The sequence below is a fragment of the Leptonychotes weddellii genome, chromosome 2, assembly GCF_054177405.1.
Source record: "Leptonychotes weddellii isolate Sample4059 chromosome 2, ASM5417740v2, whole genome shotgun sequence".
Lineage (NCBI taxonomy): Eukaryota > Metazoa > Chordata > Mammalia > Carnivora > Phocidae > Leptonychotes > Leptonychotes weddellii.
The window spans coordinates 38971188-38991384 of NC_138370.1; the positions used below are offsets into that span (position 1 = coordinate 38971188).

At 40.3% G+C, this 20197-nt stretch overlaps 1 protein-coding gene across 1 annotated transcript in view; it reads left to right on the forward strand.

Moving 5' to 3' along the window:
* The window catches only part of DOCK5 (dedicator of cytokinesis 5), a 200110-nt gene that overhangs the window by 38105 nt on the left and 141808 nt on the right, over nt 1–20197 (forward strand). Inside the window, exon 2 of the mRNA XM_081812900.1 lies at nt 15975–16058. Within this exon, the coding sequence (XP_081669026.1) occupies nt 15975–16058 (84 nt within the window). The remainder of the gene's footprint in view (nt 1–15974; nt 16059–20197) is intronic.

The following is a 20197-nucleotide window of genomic DNA, read 5'->3' on the forward strand; positions in this document are numbered from 1 at the left end:
TGACACTATCTGCCTGAAGATAGTGTCAGATTCTATAGGTGAAGGGTTCAGTCCTATAAGACTTCCCCCCAAACCTTCAGGCACCAGTTTCAAGCTGTTACTTGTGTTTCTTATGGTCCTGCTACAAATCAGAGATTCCAGTGACCCCCTCCAAACTTAGAATGCCAATTGCAAGTCTGGGTTATTACCTGTCCTACTGACTGACTGGATATAAATCAGAGGTTCCCATGACCTCTTCTTTAGGTTTAATTTGTTAGAGTGCCTCAGAGAACTCAGTGAAACATGTAACTTATTGCATTACCAATTTATTATAAAAGGATATAACACAGGAACAGCCAGATGGAAGAGATGCATAAAGCAAGGTATGTGGGGAGGGGTGTGTTCACATGTTCACCAACCTGGAAGCTCTCCAAACTCTGTACTTTAGGGATTTTATGGAGGATTTATCAAGTAGCCTTGATCTATGATTAACTCCATTTTTAGCCTTTCTCCCTTCTCAAGAGAATGGGGGGTTTGGGGCTGAAAATTCCAAGCTTCTAATCATGACTTGGTCTTTCCAGTGACCAGCCCTTATCCAGGAGCCCCCCCCCCAGAGTCACCTCACTAGAACAAATGGCACGTCTGTCCCCCAGGAAAGTACGAGGGTTTCAGGAGCACTGTGTCAGAAATCAAAGTCAATGACCAGTAATAGAACGAAAGATGCTCCTAATACTCTTATCACCCAGGAAATTCCAAAGTTTTAGGAGCTCTGTGTCATGAAGAGGATGAAGACTAAATATATATATAATTCTTACTATAAATCACAGTATCACAAATGGTTACTGGATTTTATCAAATGCTTTTTCTGCATTTATTGATACGATCATACCAGCATGTTGTAATTTTTTTCCGTTTGTGATTGATTTTTCATGTCGTTATGGCCTTTTGTTCTGTGGGAGCTTAAATTTTTTTCTGACCAAATGTGCAATCTTTTTTGCTATCTGACCTGGCCATCCGCTAAGAAAGGCTTTCCTTTTTCCAGAGTTATAAATATATTGCCCTGTATTTTTCTTTTAGTACTTTTATGATTTTTATTTTATTAAATCCCTAATCCATCTAAAATTTGTTTTCGTATATGGTATGAGGGCACATCAAACTTATTCTTTTCTCTACCCAGGAAGGTGATTATTTTGGCAACACTTATTAAATAAATTATTTCTACCCTATCTTACTTAAATTGCCAATTTTATCATTTACCACCTTCCTATATTTGAGTCTATTTCTGGATTTCAAAAATTCTGCTAACTGATCTGTCTATTCTAAATAACCACCTTGGTTTCATCATTGTAGCTTTTTTAAAAAACGTGTTGGGGGCAAGTATCCTTTTGTTAATTCTTCATTTTCAAAATATTTTTAATTTTTTTAATACATTTATTCTTCTAGATAAATTTCATTATCATTTATGTATTAAAATCTTTAAGACTCCATTGGAGTTTTAATTGAAATTTAATTTAGTATACCTTGTATTTAGAGCATTGAGATCTTTGTTGAGAACTAATATTATTATCTTTTCTTACAGGAACTTGATATGTTTCTGTTTACTTGGGTCTTCTTGAATCTTTTGAACAAAAGGTTTTTTGACTCAAGAATTCTAAACTCAGTTGAACTTGAAGGCTACAATAATTCACAGATGCAAGAGCCAAGAAAGAGTTCTACATATGTGCTCAAATTAAATGAACTACTAGGAGATTGATTGTCCTAGTCCATTTGGGCTACTGTAACAGAATACGACACACTGGGTAGCTTATAAACAGCAGAAATTTACTGCTCACAGTTTTGGAGGCTGGAAGTCTGAGATTAGAGTATCAGCATGGTCAGGTGAGGGCCGTCTTCCTGGTCAGACTTCTTGTTGTGTCCTCATATGGTGGAACTGGCTAGAGAGCTCTGTGGGATCTCATTTACAAGATACTAATCCTCTTCATGAGGGCTTCACCGTCATGACCTAATCACTTCCAGAGGCTCTGCCTGCCAATACTATCACCTTTGGGGGTTATGATTTCAACATATGAATTTGGGGGGTGAGCGGCAGATACAAGGATTCAAACAATAGTAGAGATTTAAGATTTATTCTAGGCAACCTAAAGATCATCCTGAATAATGCAAAAATGAGGAAGTAATGCTATAAAAAGGTTAGTAGTAAATCAGAAATCAATTAGACATAAGACTACATAGAACTAATTAGTTTAAGTATAGGTACAAAAGAGCATGGAACAGTTATTTTTGTAAAAGCAGGTAAAAAATATAAAAATAATCAACTCTAATGTTATGTAATAAAGCTGCCAGATGAAGAGAAGAAAAACTAGGAAGGGGTGTGGATATGAGGATGTAAAAGTGTTTCTCTTACATCAGTTGATTAATGTCTGATTAAAGATAATGATAATTAAGATAAATTCAAGAGTTTTTTTCAAAGTGGCAAAGCAATCATGAGTAGAATAAACTTTTTGTGCTTTTTAATTAAAATTTTTAAAAAGCAAGGTATAATTTACATAGAGTAAAATTCACCTTTTTTTAGCACATAGGTCTGTGAATTTTGACAAACTCATTCATTTGTGCCAACTGCCACCACCATAAAAATGTGAACTACTTCTATCACCCCCCAACTTTTTCCTGTGCTCCTTTCTGGTCAGCTCCCTTCCATCGCTTTAGCCAGTATACTGGCCTGTCTTACTCCTCTATAGTTTAGTCTTTTCCAGAATGCTGTGTAAATGGAATCAGACAGTGTAAATATCCTCTGTTGAGTCTAGCTTCTTTCACTTAATATAATGCACTTGGGATTCATTCATATTGTGTCACTGGTTGTTCCTTTTAATTGCTGAGTAGAATTCCAGTGTATGGATGTACCACACCTTGTTTACTTACTCTCTTATTGAAGGACATTTGGGTTGTTTCCAATTTTTGAGAAATACAAATAAAGCCTCTCTATACAGAGAATTACCTTATATTACCAGAAGGGGAAAAAGGAAACCAGAATCCACAGAGCAAGAGATAAACAAAACAAAACAAACAAGAATATTTTACAGGAAAAAGAAAGCATAAGATGACAAACATGAGATTCAAATGTGTGTAACAAAAACAATATTGTTAAACTTTCCATTAAATGACAGAGAATTGAAGGGGGAAAATGGCTCTAAGCTTAGGCAACCAACTTTACTCTTTCTGAAATTTCTTGAAAGGTCCAAAGAACTATCAAGATAGAGAAAACCTGGAATCAGCCCTATTTGTTAAGGGAGCTATGCCATCCATATCCCCTATACTTGGCACCTTTTCACATATCACATATTCATGTACACGTCACTCCACACTTATATCCCTAACCCATGTCTCTGCCCCAGCAGAACTTTTTTTTTCTTCCTTTTTTTACAGTATCACAGCATAGTGTGGGTAAGGAGAAAAAAAAAACAAAGACTGTCTACAGTAGTGTACAGATAGGACTTGACTAAAGGACACTATCAGGAACATTCTTAGTTCTCTTTTAAGGAGATTCAATGAGGGGAAGAAGCTGTTGTAATTTAGGTAAGTAAAGACAAATCTACATAGGGCCTCTATTGTCACGTCTTCAAGAAGACAGGTGTCAAGAAAGCCATGGGCACATGGGGCCATGCCTGATGTGAGCCTCCTCTGCACAGAGCCCCAGGAGGGACCTGGGCAGGTCAAGTCACACAGCAAACTCTGAAGTGTGGAGTAGATGGAGCATTGTAATCCCTCAAGTGGTAAAACCATCAAAGGCTGGGGTAATCCCAGTTAGTGTGTAGTTGAGCTTTTGTAAGTTTACTTTATGGCTAGGATGTAGTCAAATGGAAGAAAGTAGGGCTATTCGAGCAAAGGGGGTTACCAAAGAAGACTCAGGAAGGGATGAGCTTTGAAAATTCCTAAAACATACGGCATCAGTAGAAAATAGAGAACCATGGGAAGATTTTTGGGTGTATTGTCAGAAAAGTGCTAGAGTGGCATGATTATGCAGAATAGGGTTGTAATGCCAGTAATAGCTAGTTCTTCCCATGGTAAGTATTGTCTTAATCTCCACAACAGCCCTGTGATGTAGCTGTCATTTTTTGTTGTGTTTCATACCTGAGGAGAGACTGAGAGCAGAGCAATCAGCAAAGACCTAAGGGTAGTAACCTGAGTTCTAGATGATGAACAACGACGAACGCAGCAAGAGTGGAAATGCGGAGCAATAGGTCTAAGATGACCCTGCAGGTGTCAAAGAATAAAGTCTCCAGCCATCTCACTGAAATAGACTGATCTTTGTTTTTTCTCCTTACCTATACTGTGCTCTGATATCATAAAAAATGTCTAATGAGGCAGGGCAGTAGGGTGGGGATGTGAGTGGGGAGTGAAGTGAGTGTATGTCATATGTGTAGCTCATCATAAAATGTGTTGCCTTTTGATGGTACATGATTTTGTCCTCTCTTTGTGGTTCACAGCATAGAAGCAGAAGTTGGAATTGTAATATTTTACATTGGAGCAGATGCAAATACTGTAGGTCACTGCTTACTGCCTAATGCATTATATTGAAATAAAATATGCTAATGTGGAAGACCAGGAAATATATTTTTCCACTAGCTTTAGAGTGATTTCTATTTTTAAATGCCAAAAAACAAAGAAGCCTAGATTTCTGATTGGAAAAAAACGTTATTTTGCTGTTAACGTTTAGATTGTGTTGTAAGGGAAGCTAGGTTGTTATATTTTATGAACAATATTTTTTTTATGATAATGCGTGCCTAAAATTTTAATGCTTTGGGGATAACTTGAAAGGCATGTTGAATTGGAAAAATTTATCTACTCTACTTCTGGTATGTTCAAATGTATGTGAAAAGAAAGTGGAACTTGGGTGAATTTTTTAAAATGTGAGATGATTATAGTGAAATACAATCCAAAATTTAAATTTTTCTTTTGTTCTAAAATTAAATCAGAGAAATAATATATTCACCTTTCTTCAGACTGCAGGAAGAAACGAGATTGAAAGATTTTCCATATCTTTGCATTGAATTGACTCCAACTAATTGTATCTTTTTTTAAAAAGGATTTATTTATTTATTTTAGAGAGTAAGAAAAAAGAGAGTGGGGAGGTCCTGAAGTGTTGGCCTGAACCAGCAGCCTCAGTGCTGCCTGGGGAACATGTGCAAATGCAAATTCTCAAGCCTGACCTGCTGAATCAGAAATGCTAGATGTAAGGCCCAGCAATCTGTGTTTTAACGATCCCTCCAGGTGACTTTCCTGCATGCTAACACTTGTGAACCACTGGAATAATATATATGAAGATATATGTTACCCTGTAATAAGTTAAAGAGGTATTTTTTTGTCATTATGAATATGCCCCATGTATATGTACGTGTAGATCTATCTGTCTAGCTGATTTTCATTGTTTGAATTAAATATTGAATACATAAAAGAATGGTCGCAACACTTGTGAAGAGTATAAAGAGAAACAGTAATAAACCCTGCTGTGTATCACCGTCCAATGAATTGCAAAAAAGGTTCTCTGGCTATTAGCCACATATCCATGCTTCCCCCCAAAAGTCTTAACACTCCAGTCCTAGCTTGGATATAAAAATATTCTGAAATTAGTGTGTTTTATTTCTGTTTTTTTTCCTATGGTTTTACCATATATACATGCATATTTTAAAAACCTAATTCATTTTGTTTTGCAAGATTTTGAATTTTCTCTAAAAGCATCATCTTGTGTATATTTTTCTAAAGATTCTTTTTTTATTTGCTCAACGTTTTGTGGTATGTATGCAAATTTGCATGCATTCATTTTCTTTGTTGTACCTTATGTTTGAATATATCATAATTTATCTCTCCATTTTCCTTTCAATGGACATTTAGTGGTTCCACTTTTTGCTGCTACAAACACTGCTACTGTGAACATTCTTGTACCTATTTCTTGGTACACTTGTGTAAGAGTTTACCTGGGGCACTGGTTTTCAAGCTGTTTCAGTGAGAATCTGTGGGAAGAAATGCATATTACCTCAGAACCCAGTTTTAGTTTGCTGGTTATAGTATACAACAATACAATAGATTTCTATATATTGACAAAAATTGAGTCCTGACACCACCTAAACTCATTCATTTTTCTGGTAACTCTTTTGTAAATGCCTTAAAATTTTCTATGTAGATGATCATGTTCTTTTCTAATAACATGTTATTTTCTATGTCATCCTTTCCAATTAGTAGACTTTTTATTTCTTTTTCTTGCCTTATTACACTAGCTAGAACCACCATCAAAATGTGGAATAGAAGTGTTGAGAGCTGATGTCCTTGCCTTGTTTCCAGTATTAGGGAAGCACACTTAATATTTGACAATTTGAAAAAAAAATTTGACAATTTGATATGGTATTAGCTGTAGGTGTATCTTATATGCTTTTTATCAGGATGAAGATATTTCTAATTTGCTGACAGTATTTTTTTTAATCAGGCGTGGATATCAGATTTTATCAAATGCCTTTTCTGCATCTGTAGAGATGATCATATTTTTTTTTCATCTTAATGTGGTAGATCACATTGATTTTTGAATGGTCCTCGGGCTGGTAAGAGGTATGTTGCTCAGTTTCAATGTTTTGGGATTTTTAAAATGTCTGTTACTGATTTTTAGTTTAATTCCATTGTAGTCAAAGAATATACTCTGTATGATTTGAATCCTTTAGTTACCTGAGACATGTCTTATTGCCTGATCTTTGTCATTTCTAGGTCTTTTTCTATTGATTCATTTTTCTCCTGACTTTAGGTGATATTTTCATCCTTCTTTGGACGCCTGGTAATCTTGAAGTGGATGTCAGACATTGTACATTTCATCTTGTTGGGAGTTTGACTCTTGTTCTGGGATGCAGTTAAGTTATGAGGAAACTTTTATTCTTTCCATGTTTGCGTTTGATCTTGCTTAGGCAGGACCGGCACAGCCTTTACCTGTGGGCTGGTTGTGTTGCACTACCAAGGCTCTGCTCTTCCAGTACTCAGAGCAGTGGTCACATAGCGCAAGGTTTCTCCATGCTGGTTGTGGAAAACACGAACTGTCCCCAGCCCTGTGAGAAGAGTGGGAATTGCTCCTTCTGTTCTTTTCTAGTGGTTCTTTTCCTTGGCCTTGGGTATTTTCTTTGCATGCATGGGCTGACCAGTACTCAGCTGTAGACTCGGGAGGAAACTCCTCTCTGATTTTTTGTCCTGGGTATCTTGGCCACCTGCACCTCCCTGAATTCTCAACTCTGTTTCCTCATCTTAGGGTGACTGCCACGTGCTGTTTGTGTTTCTCCTCCCTCTACTTTTGCCTGGAGACTCTTTTCAAGCAGTAACCAGAGGCAATTGTAGACTTACCTCATCTGTTTCTGTCCTCTCGGGCATCCCTCTCCTGCACTGCATGCTGTTTGGTACCTGAAAACCATTAGTCATATTTTGCCTATTTTTTAGATCTTTAAGACGAGAGAGTTCGTTTGATCCCTGATGTGCTCTCTAATCCACTATAGCCACAGTAGAAGTGAAAAGCATACATAAAATAATTTTTTAGAAACAAATATTCCGAATTCATAATGATATTTCTAATTCACATAGATTAGCCCAGATTTCTTTATCTTTTTTTTTTATTTGTACTTGTCTTCTATGCTGAAATATCTTGGTTCCAAAGACATTACTAAAAATTACTCATTTTTATATTTCTTTTCATTTTATTTTTTATTCTTTTATTATATTTATTTATTTTAGAGAGAGTGAGTGTGCATGAGCAGGGGAGGGGCAGAGAGAGAGGGAAAGAGAGAATCTTAAGCAGACTCCACCTCTAAGTGTGGAGTCCAACACAGGGCTTGATCTTACGACCCTGAGATCAGAACCTGAGCCAAAACCAAGAATTGGAGGCTTACCCGACTGAACCACCCAGATGCCCCTCACTTTATTCTTATAACAACCCTAAGAGGCAGGAAAAATACCACTTCACAAATGTCATTTTATTGATGAGGACATTGAATCCTGAAGATTAAATGACTTGTGTGAGAGTCCAGGATGGTAGTTTTCTGGCCAAGCTATGGGAAGGATCTTTAGTGGCCTGACTGTAAGCAGGTTTCACCTTCATGTCACTTTTCAGCTACACACACACACACAAATACACACATGCGCGTGTGCGTGCGTGCGTGGCTTCCAATTTCTCATTTATGAAACAAGGAGATTTGACCAAATGGTTTCCCAGATTTTTTCAGCTTCTGGCCTTTGCCCTAGCTGTTTGCTCTTCTCATTCCCCCTTCCCTCCCGACCACATACACACACACTGTGTCTTCTCACTGTGCTGGCAGCAAGACGTGACTGTGGTGGATATAAGATGGAAGGGGCCCAGGGGCGCCTGGGTGGCTGAGTCGTTAACCATCTGCCTTCGGCTCAGGGCATGATCCCAGGGTCCTGGGATGGAGCCCCGCATCGGGCTCCGTGCTCAGCGGGAAGCCTGCTTCTCCCTCTCCCCCTGTTTGTGTTCCCTCTCTTGCTTTGTCTCTCTCTGTCAAATAAATAAAATCTTAAAAAAAAGAAAAAAGATGGAAGGGGCCGGGGTTCAGTTCTAGGACCCTCCTGGATGTGGTCCATGGTGGGAAAGCGACCAGTCAAGCTTGTCCTGGGTCACGCCCTGCTGAGATGTAAGCCCAGGTCCCAACCTGCTACTCTTGTTTTCTCATTTTCAGCTTGATGTTTTCGAAGTAATGGGTTTTACAGCCTGGTTGGGGATCATTCCTTTTTCTCAGTGAACTGTATTTTGTCTCAAATTCATGTACGTATGGAGGAAATAGTCACATTTTTGCCTATCATTTCAGGGTGCTTGTTCCAGATTCCACAGTAATCTGTGGCTTTTATCTTCAGATTCTCTATTCCTCAGTTGTGATTTCTGTCCATAAGTTAGATGCAGTAAACTGGACACAGTCTTAGATCTGATCATTTTTTATCTCAGATCTATTTAGTTTGTATTTAGTAAGAATGCATACCAAGAAGAACCAGATTCATACCTTATTTTGTTGGGGGGAAGGTGTTCTGGGCTCAGTAGTAAGTCAGGTTTTTTTTACTTCATCATTAAAACCCTGCCTTAGTTGCCCTCAGATTTTTTTCTCTTTTACTTTTTTTTTTTTTAACAAGAAACAGATCAGTAGAAAAGAATAAAAGCTAATAGAACTGTAGGCATGAGTAATATTAGAATGTGTTTTAATGTTGTACCCAGATTGAGAGTACTACAGTGAGTACATGATTGAGGCATCTTTGGTATTCTAAATAAATTCCTGGTTCCTCAGTTGAATCACTGTAGAAATGCTAGAAGGGATGGCAAGAAAATGGTTAAAATATTAAAATATTCCCTCACTCTCATGCTGCTTCCTAGGGGAACTCTGTTCTTAGCTGCCTGCAGTAAAGTGGTTTTGCTGTCCTTAGAGACACCTGCCCTGCATTGCCCAGCAACCTTTACCCTGGAAGGACTGCTGGGCTAGCTTGTTCTGCTTCTCCACACGTCTTCCTGATTTCCAGTCTTCATTGAATGACTTCCACTGGCTTATTGGTGAGGGTGAAAGTATCCATCTTTGAGGACATGGGTACCACCATGCTCAAAGTGGGGAGCTGGACTGGGCAAGAAAGGGAAGGTGACTGCCATTTTTTCAGTGTCCACCGAGTATTGGTCATGGTCCTAGGGATTCTGCATACATTTTCCTCTTCGGGCTTCACAAAACCTTATGAAGAATGTACTGTTGCCTCTGCTTTTTAGATGGGGAAGCTGTGGGAGAAAGCTCCACATGTTTGTAGAATATAGACTTTTCCCCCATGATTGTGACTTGCCTTGTTTCATCTTTTCTTATTCAAACATTCCGTGTAAATTTAATTTCATATGAATTTAAATGAGATGGCATATAGTAATCACTTGGTAACAGTGAGACAGTAAACTATAGTTGAAATATCTGTGAAATATTTCTCCAGTTAAGGGTATTTATCAATTCTTTCTTATTCAAACATTCCGTGTAAATTTAATTTCATATGAATTTAAATGAGATGGCATATAGTAATCACTTGGTAACAGTGAGACAGTAAACTATAGTTGAAATATCTGTGAAATATTTCTCCAGTTAAGGGTATTTATCAATTCTGTCTACAAATAGATATAATCCTTAAAATAGAGATTTCTTAAAGAATTACCAATGAATTGGTCAATATTCTCCTCAGTAGTCTAGAAAATGAAGTTAAGAATCCTATAAGAGCCTGCTCCTGTGGAGTACTATGGGTGAGAAGTATAAGCCCCTGTCCTCATTTGATGGCCCCTGGCTGGGATGGTTCTGAGTAGGGAGGCACCATCATGGTCATCTCATCTTAAAAAGATTAGGTTGGAACCTAAATAGAATGATCAGTGTAAAACCATAGATTTTTTACTTCTTGGGGTCAGACCTACTGTTGAATCTAATTCTCTGATCCTTACAGTAGACTGGAATTAAAGAGCAAAAGAAAAAATCCACTTGGCCTTTGGGGACATCATTGCATTAAATCCAGGGCAAAGATCAAAGGTGAGATGTGCCTTTTTTGTTTTGGTAGTTGTAATGGGTGAAAGTAGGTAGATCAAGATAATAATGAAAAAGATGAAGTTTGGTCATCTTTTTAATATTCCGAGTAGTAAACAGTTCAAATTGGGACCTTGGTCTGTGTTTGCTGGATCTTTGTTTTGTAGATTCTACCAAATGACTAATAGGAAATGTAATGTTTTAGTTATTCTTCAGGGGATTGTAATTTGAGGATTCATGAAAGAACCTAACTTACTAGAAAGATTAAATACTAGTAACGCATAGACTTTTCATTGTCGAAACTGATCCTTGTTTTGGGCCCTGTTAGTGAATTCTGTTGTCTTATTATTGCATAATCTTAAGACCCCAACTTTCTTTTTACCTCTCTCATATAAGCCTGGTTTAAAGAAAAGGCCAAATCAAAGATTTGGTAAAATGCAAACTATTTTACATTTGTAGACATACTGTCTTGTCTACTTGGCTCTACAAAATTACACTTTCATGACATAAACAGTAAGCTGCTTAGGGAAAAATTCCAGCAATTCGTCTTTCCCAACCTTGCACATAGCAGCCAGCAAGGCAATTTATAATCAGCAACTCCCTGTTCTTGTTTAATTTCCTCAGACAAAACAAGAGATTGTGGTGGGCCTGCTAGTTCAAAACAGCCCAACTTGTTTCTCTGCTTCTTATCATCACCTCATGAATCAGAGGATGTTTTAGCCAAAGGGACCCTTAGAGTCATCTGATCTGTTGCCTAGTTTACAGATGGGGAACTGAGGCTCAGACTGAGAACTCATTCAAGGTCATGCGTATGTAAGTGGTACAGTTGAGTCTTCAGTAGTGTTTTGTTTAACCCTCAGAATTTCCCTTATTTTCCCTTTATCTGTCTTTCTCTGTAATAATTACTCACATTCCAGGAAGAAAGCACCATCCATTGAGAGCTAGTTGTGTGTGCCTGTTCCTCAAATAGCACCAGACTAGCAGACAACGTGATTACCAGTCACTGATTCATATAATAAAGCTTGTGTTTGCAAGTCGGATTTCCATTTTATGAGGGAAATCTAAGGCAGACACATCATACTGAGAATCTGTGAGGCTCCTCTCTTTGTTCCCAAGCTGTTCCTTCACCATTCTGGAGCAGCCTTGTCAAATGTAATGAAGGCCTCATCACCAGCGTTAGGAACAGCTTTGCTGCTTATAAAGCTGGATTACTTGGGGCAAGGTATTTACCCCTTCTGAATCCATTTCCTTATTAAATAATGTGGTGCATGGCACTTACTTCTTATAGTTACTGTATTACATATTGAAGTGAAAACCTAAAATACAATGGAAATGAGGGGTAGTAGGGAGTGGGAGAGGGAGGGCAAGGTTCAAAAGTACATCGTTGGAAAGAAGAGATGACAGCTCTGAGTGGTTGGGAATCTTGTTGGTACTTCTGCCCAAAGACATGAAACTGATGAATGTCCCCTACCTGGTGACTTTACTCCAGTAAAAGGCATTTTTGAAGGGTTGCACTTCCCATGGGAATCTCTTTGGAAGCTTGGGTTGGAAAGGCAGATTCTGTCTTGTGTAATAAGCAAAAAGTGACAGAGAGGTGATTTTGATATCTCTTTCATGAGTGGTGGGGAACCACAGCTGCTGCTTCTTAGGGAAACAGAAGTATCTTAAGGTTTGGGGAAGAAGTGGCAAATAACTGAATCGATTGGTAGATTCTATAAAAGTCACCGTTGTGCCTTGAGCATGTTCTTTGGGTTTAATCCAGTGCCTTGAAATGTGAAAGACACAAAAATAATGTGCATCCAGATCCACATGTGTGAGGAGTTTACCTTCTGACTGGGGGCAGATGATAACTAAGATTATCTGAGATTAACAACCCAAACTGTATTGGAAGGAAAAGCTGTCAGATGTCAGAAGAAACAGATTCGTGCAGGGTGATAGGGAGTCAGTAGTTACTTGTCGAATGGAATTGTGAATGTGAGCTTTGGATTGTTATGTAGCAAAAGATGAGCTGTTGTTCCAAGCGGGGATAAACCGTGGGTTGAACACAGAATTTAGGGGACACTGTGAGAGTCTTGACTGGAGCAGAGGGTGGAATTTGGCAGATGATGGAGGCTAAGGTGGATAATTAAGGCCAGGATAATTTTGGAGGATTTAGGAATCTAGGAGTTAAGGAAACATATTGGTTTATGGTGTGTGTGTGTGTGTGTGTATGTGTGTGTGTTCACAATAGTCCTTGGTAGGTGTTTGTGCTAGGTGCTGCCTTTGAGAGTTTCTGCCTACTTCCCTGCTGACAAGAACGAGGAAGAGATGGAGCTTGGTCATTACACAACACATTGTGACACAGCAACCTCATTACTTCCTGTTTCCATCTGCGAGCAGGGCCACTGGAAGGAACAGACAGGTTCCATGGGAGTCAGTGAATGGGGACTGGGGGGGAGTCAAGGATATGAGATCTACATTCTCTATGGAAAACCAGACATATACTTAGTGGGCAAAACCATTGAGTCACCCGACTCTCAGATGAAGGAGGAGAACTTTAGTGGAATGGCAGCCGTGGCCCAGTGGCCCAGTGGCCCATGAAGAGGTAGAGGAGTCAGTGGGGAACTAACTGCTACATCTCAATCCAGTGTAGTTTCTCCAAATCCACTTCATTAGCCCAACCTTGTTCTGAATTCATAGTCTAGTCCAAAAGCTCAATATTAAATTAATTTCAACATAATTTGTCCAGGCTTCTGTGCCAAGACTACAAAAGAACACTCTTTGGGTAAGTCCCTCCAAAAAGAGAGGCCACTTGAAAAAGATGTGGCTGGAGGTGTGCTCCTTCCATTCACGGATAGACCGCAAGGTAAGGAAAAGCCTGCAGTCAGGCTGCAGACATAGGGTGAACTGCAGGTTTGAGAAAGAGCAGTGAGTACCCACAGTTCACAGTGAGGGGACAACTTTCTTCGTTTTTTTAGTGACCCTTGTGTGATCTGGCAGATGGACTGAATGACCATCCTCATGGGCTCATTAGAGCTGCAGATATGGGGAACGTCTCCGTTCCTTGAATCGTCAAGTGAATGGCTAGAACTGAATCTCTGGTGGTTCTTTCCTCCTGGAAGGATACAGATTTCTTATCAAGAGAGTGAGGGTAACAACTAGACCTACTTTAAAAAACAAAGAAACAAAAAAACCCAGCTTTATTGAACTCTAATTTATATACTATAAAATCCACCCCTTTCAAGTATATAGTTCAATGAATGTTAGTAAATTCACAGAGTTGTGTAACCATACCCTCAATCCAGTTTGCGGATGTTTTCACCTCCCCCAAAACCTCCCTCATGCCTGCTGTGTTCAGTCGCCCTTCCCTCCTCTCCCCTGCCCAGGCAACCAGTAATCGGCGGTACTATCTCCCACAGATTTGCCTGTTCTGGACATTGCAAATAACTGGAAGCCTAAAATAGGCATTTCACATATGGTTGTCATTTAGCATAATGTCTTTTAAGTTCCCCTGGGTTGTAGCATGTGTCCGTATTTCATTCCTTTTTGTTGCTGAGTAGTGTTCCATCGTACGGATATATCCTAGTTTATATATCTATTCATGCATCAATTGATGAATTGTTTCCACTTTTTGGCTATTGCGAATAATGTTGCTATATTGGTTTCCTATGACTACTGTGACAAATTCCTACAAACTCGTGGCTTAAAACAACAGAAATGTATGCTTTCACGGTTCTGAAGACCAGAAGTCTAAGGTGAAGGTGTTGACAGCCCGTGCTCCTTCTAGATACTCTGGGGAGAGTCCATTCCTCGCCGCCGCCTCTGGTGGTGATGCCAATCCCTGACGCAGCCTTTTCCTCCATCTCCATGTTGCTTTCTCTTCTATGCATCTCCCCTAACTCCCTCTGGCCCTCTCTCCCCAGGATACATGTGATTGCCTTGAGGGCCCACCCTGATAATCTAGAAAAAGCTCTTCCTCTTAAGATCCTTAATTTACTCAAATGTTTGGCCACACACAGTAGCATTCACAGGTTCCAGAAATTTGATGTGGCTGTCTTCTGGGGGGCTATGTTTCTGCCTACCGCAGCAGTTGGGAATATTCACATAAAGTCGCTGCACAGATGTGTTTTCATATCTCTTCATAGGTAACTGGGAATGTCATTGCTGGGCCACAGTGGAAATTTAGGTTTCGCTCTCTAAGAAACTGTCCCCCTGTTTTCTGAAGAGGCTGGGCCATTTTACATTCCTGCTCACGATGTCTGAGGGTTCCAGTCTCTCCACATTCTTGCCAGTTGTCTGCCTTTTTGAAACTATAGCCATTCTAGTGGGTGTGAAGTGGTAACTCATTGTGGTTTTAATTTGCATTTCCCTGATGACTAATGATGATGAGTATCTTTTCATGTGTCTTAGCCAGCATAAGATTCTTGGTAAAATGTCTCTTCAGAGCTCTTACCCATCTTAAAATTGGGTTGTCATCTTTTTGAATTATAAGACTTAGCCTATTTTTCATAATCTGGCCCAGTCACTGCCAGTCCTAATGATGTGGTGATTGAGGTGACCTGATGAGGAGGAGCTGGGACCATCCAGGATGCCTGGAACTGGGACAAGGCAGCCATGTCTGCAGCGCGCCCTGTGTCAGTCCGTTCCTCCCAGGTAGATGGGACTCACAGTGGCCTTTTGACTCCCAATTACTGTGTCAGAGAAGCGAGGAGATGACTCGTTCTATGTCTTAGAGATCATAAGCTCAGTGGTGTTGTAGGCTGGCTGTTGTCTGATGAAAAAGGGGACTGACCTAAAGAACCCCGCAGCATATTCTCATTGTAGCCTGGTTTTTTTCTTTTCCTTTCGTTCTTTCTTTTTTTTTTTTTTTTTAACGATTTATTTATTTTAAAGAGAATGTGAGCAAGAGCATGAGCAGGGGGAGGGGCAGAGTGAGAGAGAGAACCCTGGAGCAGGCTCCTCACTGAGTGCGGAGCCCAGTGCAGGGCTCAATCCCAGGAACCTGAGATCATGACCTGAGCCAAAGGCAGATGCTTAACCGACTGAGCCACCCAGGCACCCCTAGCCTGTTTTTTTTTCTTTCATAACTCTTGCCACAATTTAAATTAAGTAGTTTTTTTCTGTAATATTATACATTGAATATCCTCCTCCCTCTCCTAGATGATTAAAAACCCCTGGGACAAGGACCACATCTGTGTGTTTTGTCATTGTCACCGGTCTCTAACACAGTATGCAGTAGGCAACCAACCAATTTTTGTCAGATGGAAGAATGACTGGAACATACCAGTCATGGGGGTTGAGGAGGATGTACTCTGCTTTGCAGTGGGTGATTCACACGAAAGCATGAAATAGAGGGTTGTTTGTTAAATAAGTAATTCATTAGCCACTGCATGTGCTGCTTAGGGACTTGTATTTTAACCGCCACTGATGCCATTTCCCCCATGTATTTCTCCTTTCCAGCGATCTATAACTACAATGCCTCTCAAGATGTGGAGCTGTCCTTGCAGATTGGAGACACGGTTCACATCCTGGAGATGTATGAGGGTAAGTCTGGATGGCCTTCTGCCAGACGGGGAAGGGGAAAAACGGTGGAAGTTACTTATTAATAAGGCACTTAGAGCAAACATCAATATGCTTTACTTCCTAAAGTCATGCTAGTAAAAATCCAGGAAGTACTTTAGGTTATACAAGTTCCTACTGGGGATGATTTCAAAACAGCCCGTTGAATACAGGAGTGCAAACGTGCCCAGACATCCGAATCTCAAAGTACGTGAATCGTTGAAGCCCAAGCCCTGGATGGAGAGGGATCCGCCACAGGGCTGGCTTGGGAGGAGCCACGTGGGACACCAGATTGGCTGTCGTGCCAAGGGGCACTGCTGATTAAGTGGCTCTTTCTACTCAGCACTAAATGTTGCCAGATTGGAGGAGAAATGAGGGAGAGACCTACTGGTGTTGCTGAGATTCTTTCACAGAATTAGGTCAGGGCTACAGCTGATCCAGAAAGCCCACTAGTATATTCCTTGCAACTAGCTCGGGCCAGGGAGGTAGTTCCAGTTAACCTGTTACTGGGCTGTAGGATAGTACTCAGGATTCTTGATCTGTCTGAGAGGCACGAGTCATGTCTGCTTCTACCGCATCCCACCCCACCCCAAGCTTTTAGCTCCAACTCAAACTCTTGGATTCCTAGCAGGACTCTTCCATGTATCCACATTTCTGATTCAAATCCCCAGAGTACAACAAACATGTATACAGGCCACTGAAGTTGACCAAAGCAAAGACCAATTTTTAGGGCCCGTTTATTCTCTGAAGATTGAGACAGGAATGAGGTAGGACGCTAAGGCAGACTTTTCTCATAGAGTGAGGCTTGTGAGAATCAGGATCTCTAGATTTTCAGGGTCTGCACTCCCCCTCACCCCAGTAAATGCTCATCATGGTGGAATGGCAGAGGTGGTCAAGAACCTAATGGGATTCCTAGGATGGGGAAGAAAAGATGTGAAGCCAGGAGGAAAGGAAGCAAGGTTTGGCCATAGAAAAGCTAAGTCATTCTGCCCAGTTGCACAGAAGACTCTGTTATTCCTGCTGCCTCCCTTTATTTTGAGGCAGAGGGCAGGGGTTTGCTTCTCCCTTCCACACAAATCAAAGTACAATCATGCAGCTCCTAGGGGAAGGGAAAAGGTGGGGGGCTGTGTGGACTCTTCCTCTACTCTCTCTTTTCTGTTTTCATCCTCACCATCTCAGGTCCAGCCCAACATCAATTCCATGTAGTCCCTAAGTCTCTGAGACACGAAGGACAATCCACTATCGTCTCGTCTCAGGACTTCTTTGCTTATTGAAACCGTAGTTCCCTCAATCCTTACTAGGTCCTACCTCTTTGTCAGGGGCCAGATTAATCCGTTCTATTTAGTGTATCTATGGACACACATTTTTGCATTGTACAGGTGAAAGGTGTATGTTCGGTATCTGTAACTCTTCCAAACGGGCTTGAAAAGAATGTGTATTAGGATCATGGGGTGAGAGTTCTGTAGATGACAATCAGATTCTGATTTCTCTGTCTTTTTTTTTTTTTTTGAATTTGCTCTTTGTTAATGTTTTTCTGCATTTTCGGTCACTGAGAGAACCGTGTTAAATCTTCTACCGTGCTTGCAGTTTATGTCAGTGATGATTTACAGTGATGTCAGTTTTTTGCTTTATATATTCTCAGACCTGTTTTTAGGTACATACAACTTTAACTTTCGAATTGTTATATTAAGCAGTTTGAACTTTTAATTCCTGTTTATTAAATCTTTTACCATTATTTTTGTCGGTAGCAATGCTTTTTCCCTTAGCCTAGTTTGTCTGAAATTACAGCTAACTCATTGGCAGTCCAGGACTCCAGTTTTTGTTCTCTTGGACTCATGAGGCCATCAGAAATGCTGCTCAGCCATTCAGTACACTTTTTTTAATTCGGCAGGTGCCCCAAGAAGAGAGCAGCCTCGGATGCTGGTCTCATCTTTCTGAGTCTTGGTCTTTTTCAGATCTTGACCTCATAATTCCCATTTTACCATGTTAGATTTTCAGTATGTGTGCATGTGTGTGTATGTGTTTGTGTCTGTTGTGTTGTCAAGTTTTTCTAAGTGTACTGTGTGTGGAGTGTAGGAGGGAAGAGTGGAGAGTTGATTGGAAATAAAGTAGGTGATGTCTTTTGAATACATTTTCAAAATTCTTTTTCATCTCTATGTGACCCCAGCATATTTTTTGAAATAGCTAATTGAAGCACTTTGTCCTCAGAGGATTCATATTAATGACCATTTTATATTTGCGTCTTCTCCGTACTTTACTGAGTAATCTCCCAATTGACCAATGAACATTCCTAAAGGTAGCACTCCTCTGGAGCAAGCTGAGGGGGTCACTGAGCTTGTTGAATATAAATGTAATCAGAGGTGCACAAACACATTCATTTCAAGTCCAAAAGCCACAGTGCTCCCAGCGTTTTGCAGCTCGGACAGTGGTATGCTTGCCGGTGCTGGCCCCGCTGATGGACGGTCACACAAAAACCTGCCACTTTATCGATGCTGCATCTTGAATATGATGATCCTGGTGCTCTAGTCCTGACAGCAGGAAGCTGGTGTGCCTGTTAATTGCTACCATAAAATACTTGATCTGCCGTAGGACTCCTTGATGTCGAAAAAGGATGTCTGTGCCCATTCAGCAGAACGCCGTGTGTCAAGGTATGAATGGGCAGTCTTAGAACATGAGCTTACGGAGTTCATTTACCACCACCAAGTGGCCTGTCAGTTTTACAGAGATTTTTATATTGGATTAAGCTTTTATATAGTGCTTATTTTATGGGATTAATTTTTTTTAATAGTGCCCGCCTTGCCAGATGCAGTGATAGGTTCTTCTATCTCCTAAGTACTTCGAGTTCTTGGCTGGGTTCTCAGATTCCTTTATTATTTCAGGCAGTGCAGGACTAAGTGAGGGCAGGAGTACTTTGCAAACATTAAACACGGTGGAAAAGCTGAGTAATAACTTGAGTTCTCTCCCTCCCTCCCTCCCTTCCTCCCATCTCTTCTTTTCCTTTTAAAAAAAATAATAAACAGAATGGAAACACCCAGAGTACTGCCAGATGGAATTTAAGGCTAATGCTGGCACTATCTTCCAGCTTCCTGTCGGATTTGGCTCCCGGGGCTCCCCACTGCACACTCTGCCCTCCCCCCCGGCCTTTGCAATATTCACATACCAGACCAGTGGGTGCTTCTTCCGGTGTGGACAGGAGTCTACCTTTCTGGAGCCCAGATACAGAAAAGTCTTTTCTGCCCGCAACCTGCCACAGAATACCACTTAGGACTCTTCCTTTTGCTGTTTCCTGCCCTGTGGTCGAATGAATAATTACGAAAGTAGTAGCTCCTTGAAGGCAAAGCCCGCTCCTCTTTCATTTCAGGGCCGGTGTCTAGCATAGCACCTGGCATAGAGTGGGTGTTCTGCAGAAGTCTGCTAAATGAGTGAAGATAAAATACGAGACCAAGGCAAACCCATTGGAGCAAGGCAAGCTAGTGTGGAGAGTAAGAGGGGTAGGGGGGGTCACCTCCATAAAACCCCAGATATTATAGGCAGAGTTGTTCTTCTCCTTCCATGAGGGAAACACAGGAGGCTCCAACAGTTCCCCGCCCTTTGCAGACTGCAGAAGGATTTGTTATTGCATGAGTTTTTTGCTTTTGTTTTTAATAACAGCTTCATTGAGATCTATTTCAAATACCATGCAATTTACCCATTTAAAGTACACGATTCAATGGCTATTTACAAAGTGCGCCATTCACAGAGTTGGGCAACTATCATCACTATCTACTTTCAGAACATTTTCATTATCCCAGAAAGAAACCCTGTACCCATTTGGTGGTCATTATCCCCCAGCCCCGAGCAACCACCAATCTAATTTCTGTTTCTGTAGATTTGCCGAGTCTAGACATTTCATGTAAATGGGATCATATAATATGTGGTCCTTTGTGACTAGCTTCTTCTACTTAATGTAGTGTTTTCAAGGTTCATCATCATTATAGCATGTATCAGTACTTCCTATCTTTTTATGGCTGAATAAAATTCATTGTATGCATATATCACATTTTACTTATCCATTCATCAGTTGATGGACATTTGGATTGTTTACACTTTTAACCTATTCTGAATAATGCTGCTATAAACATTTA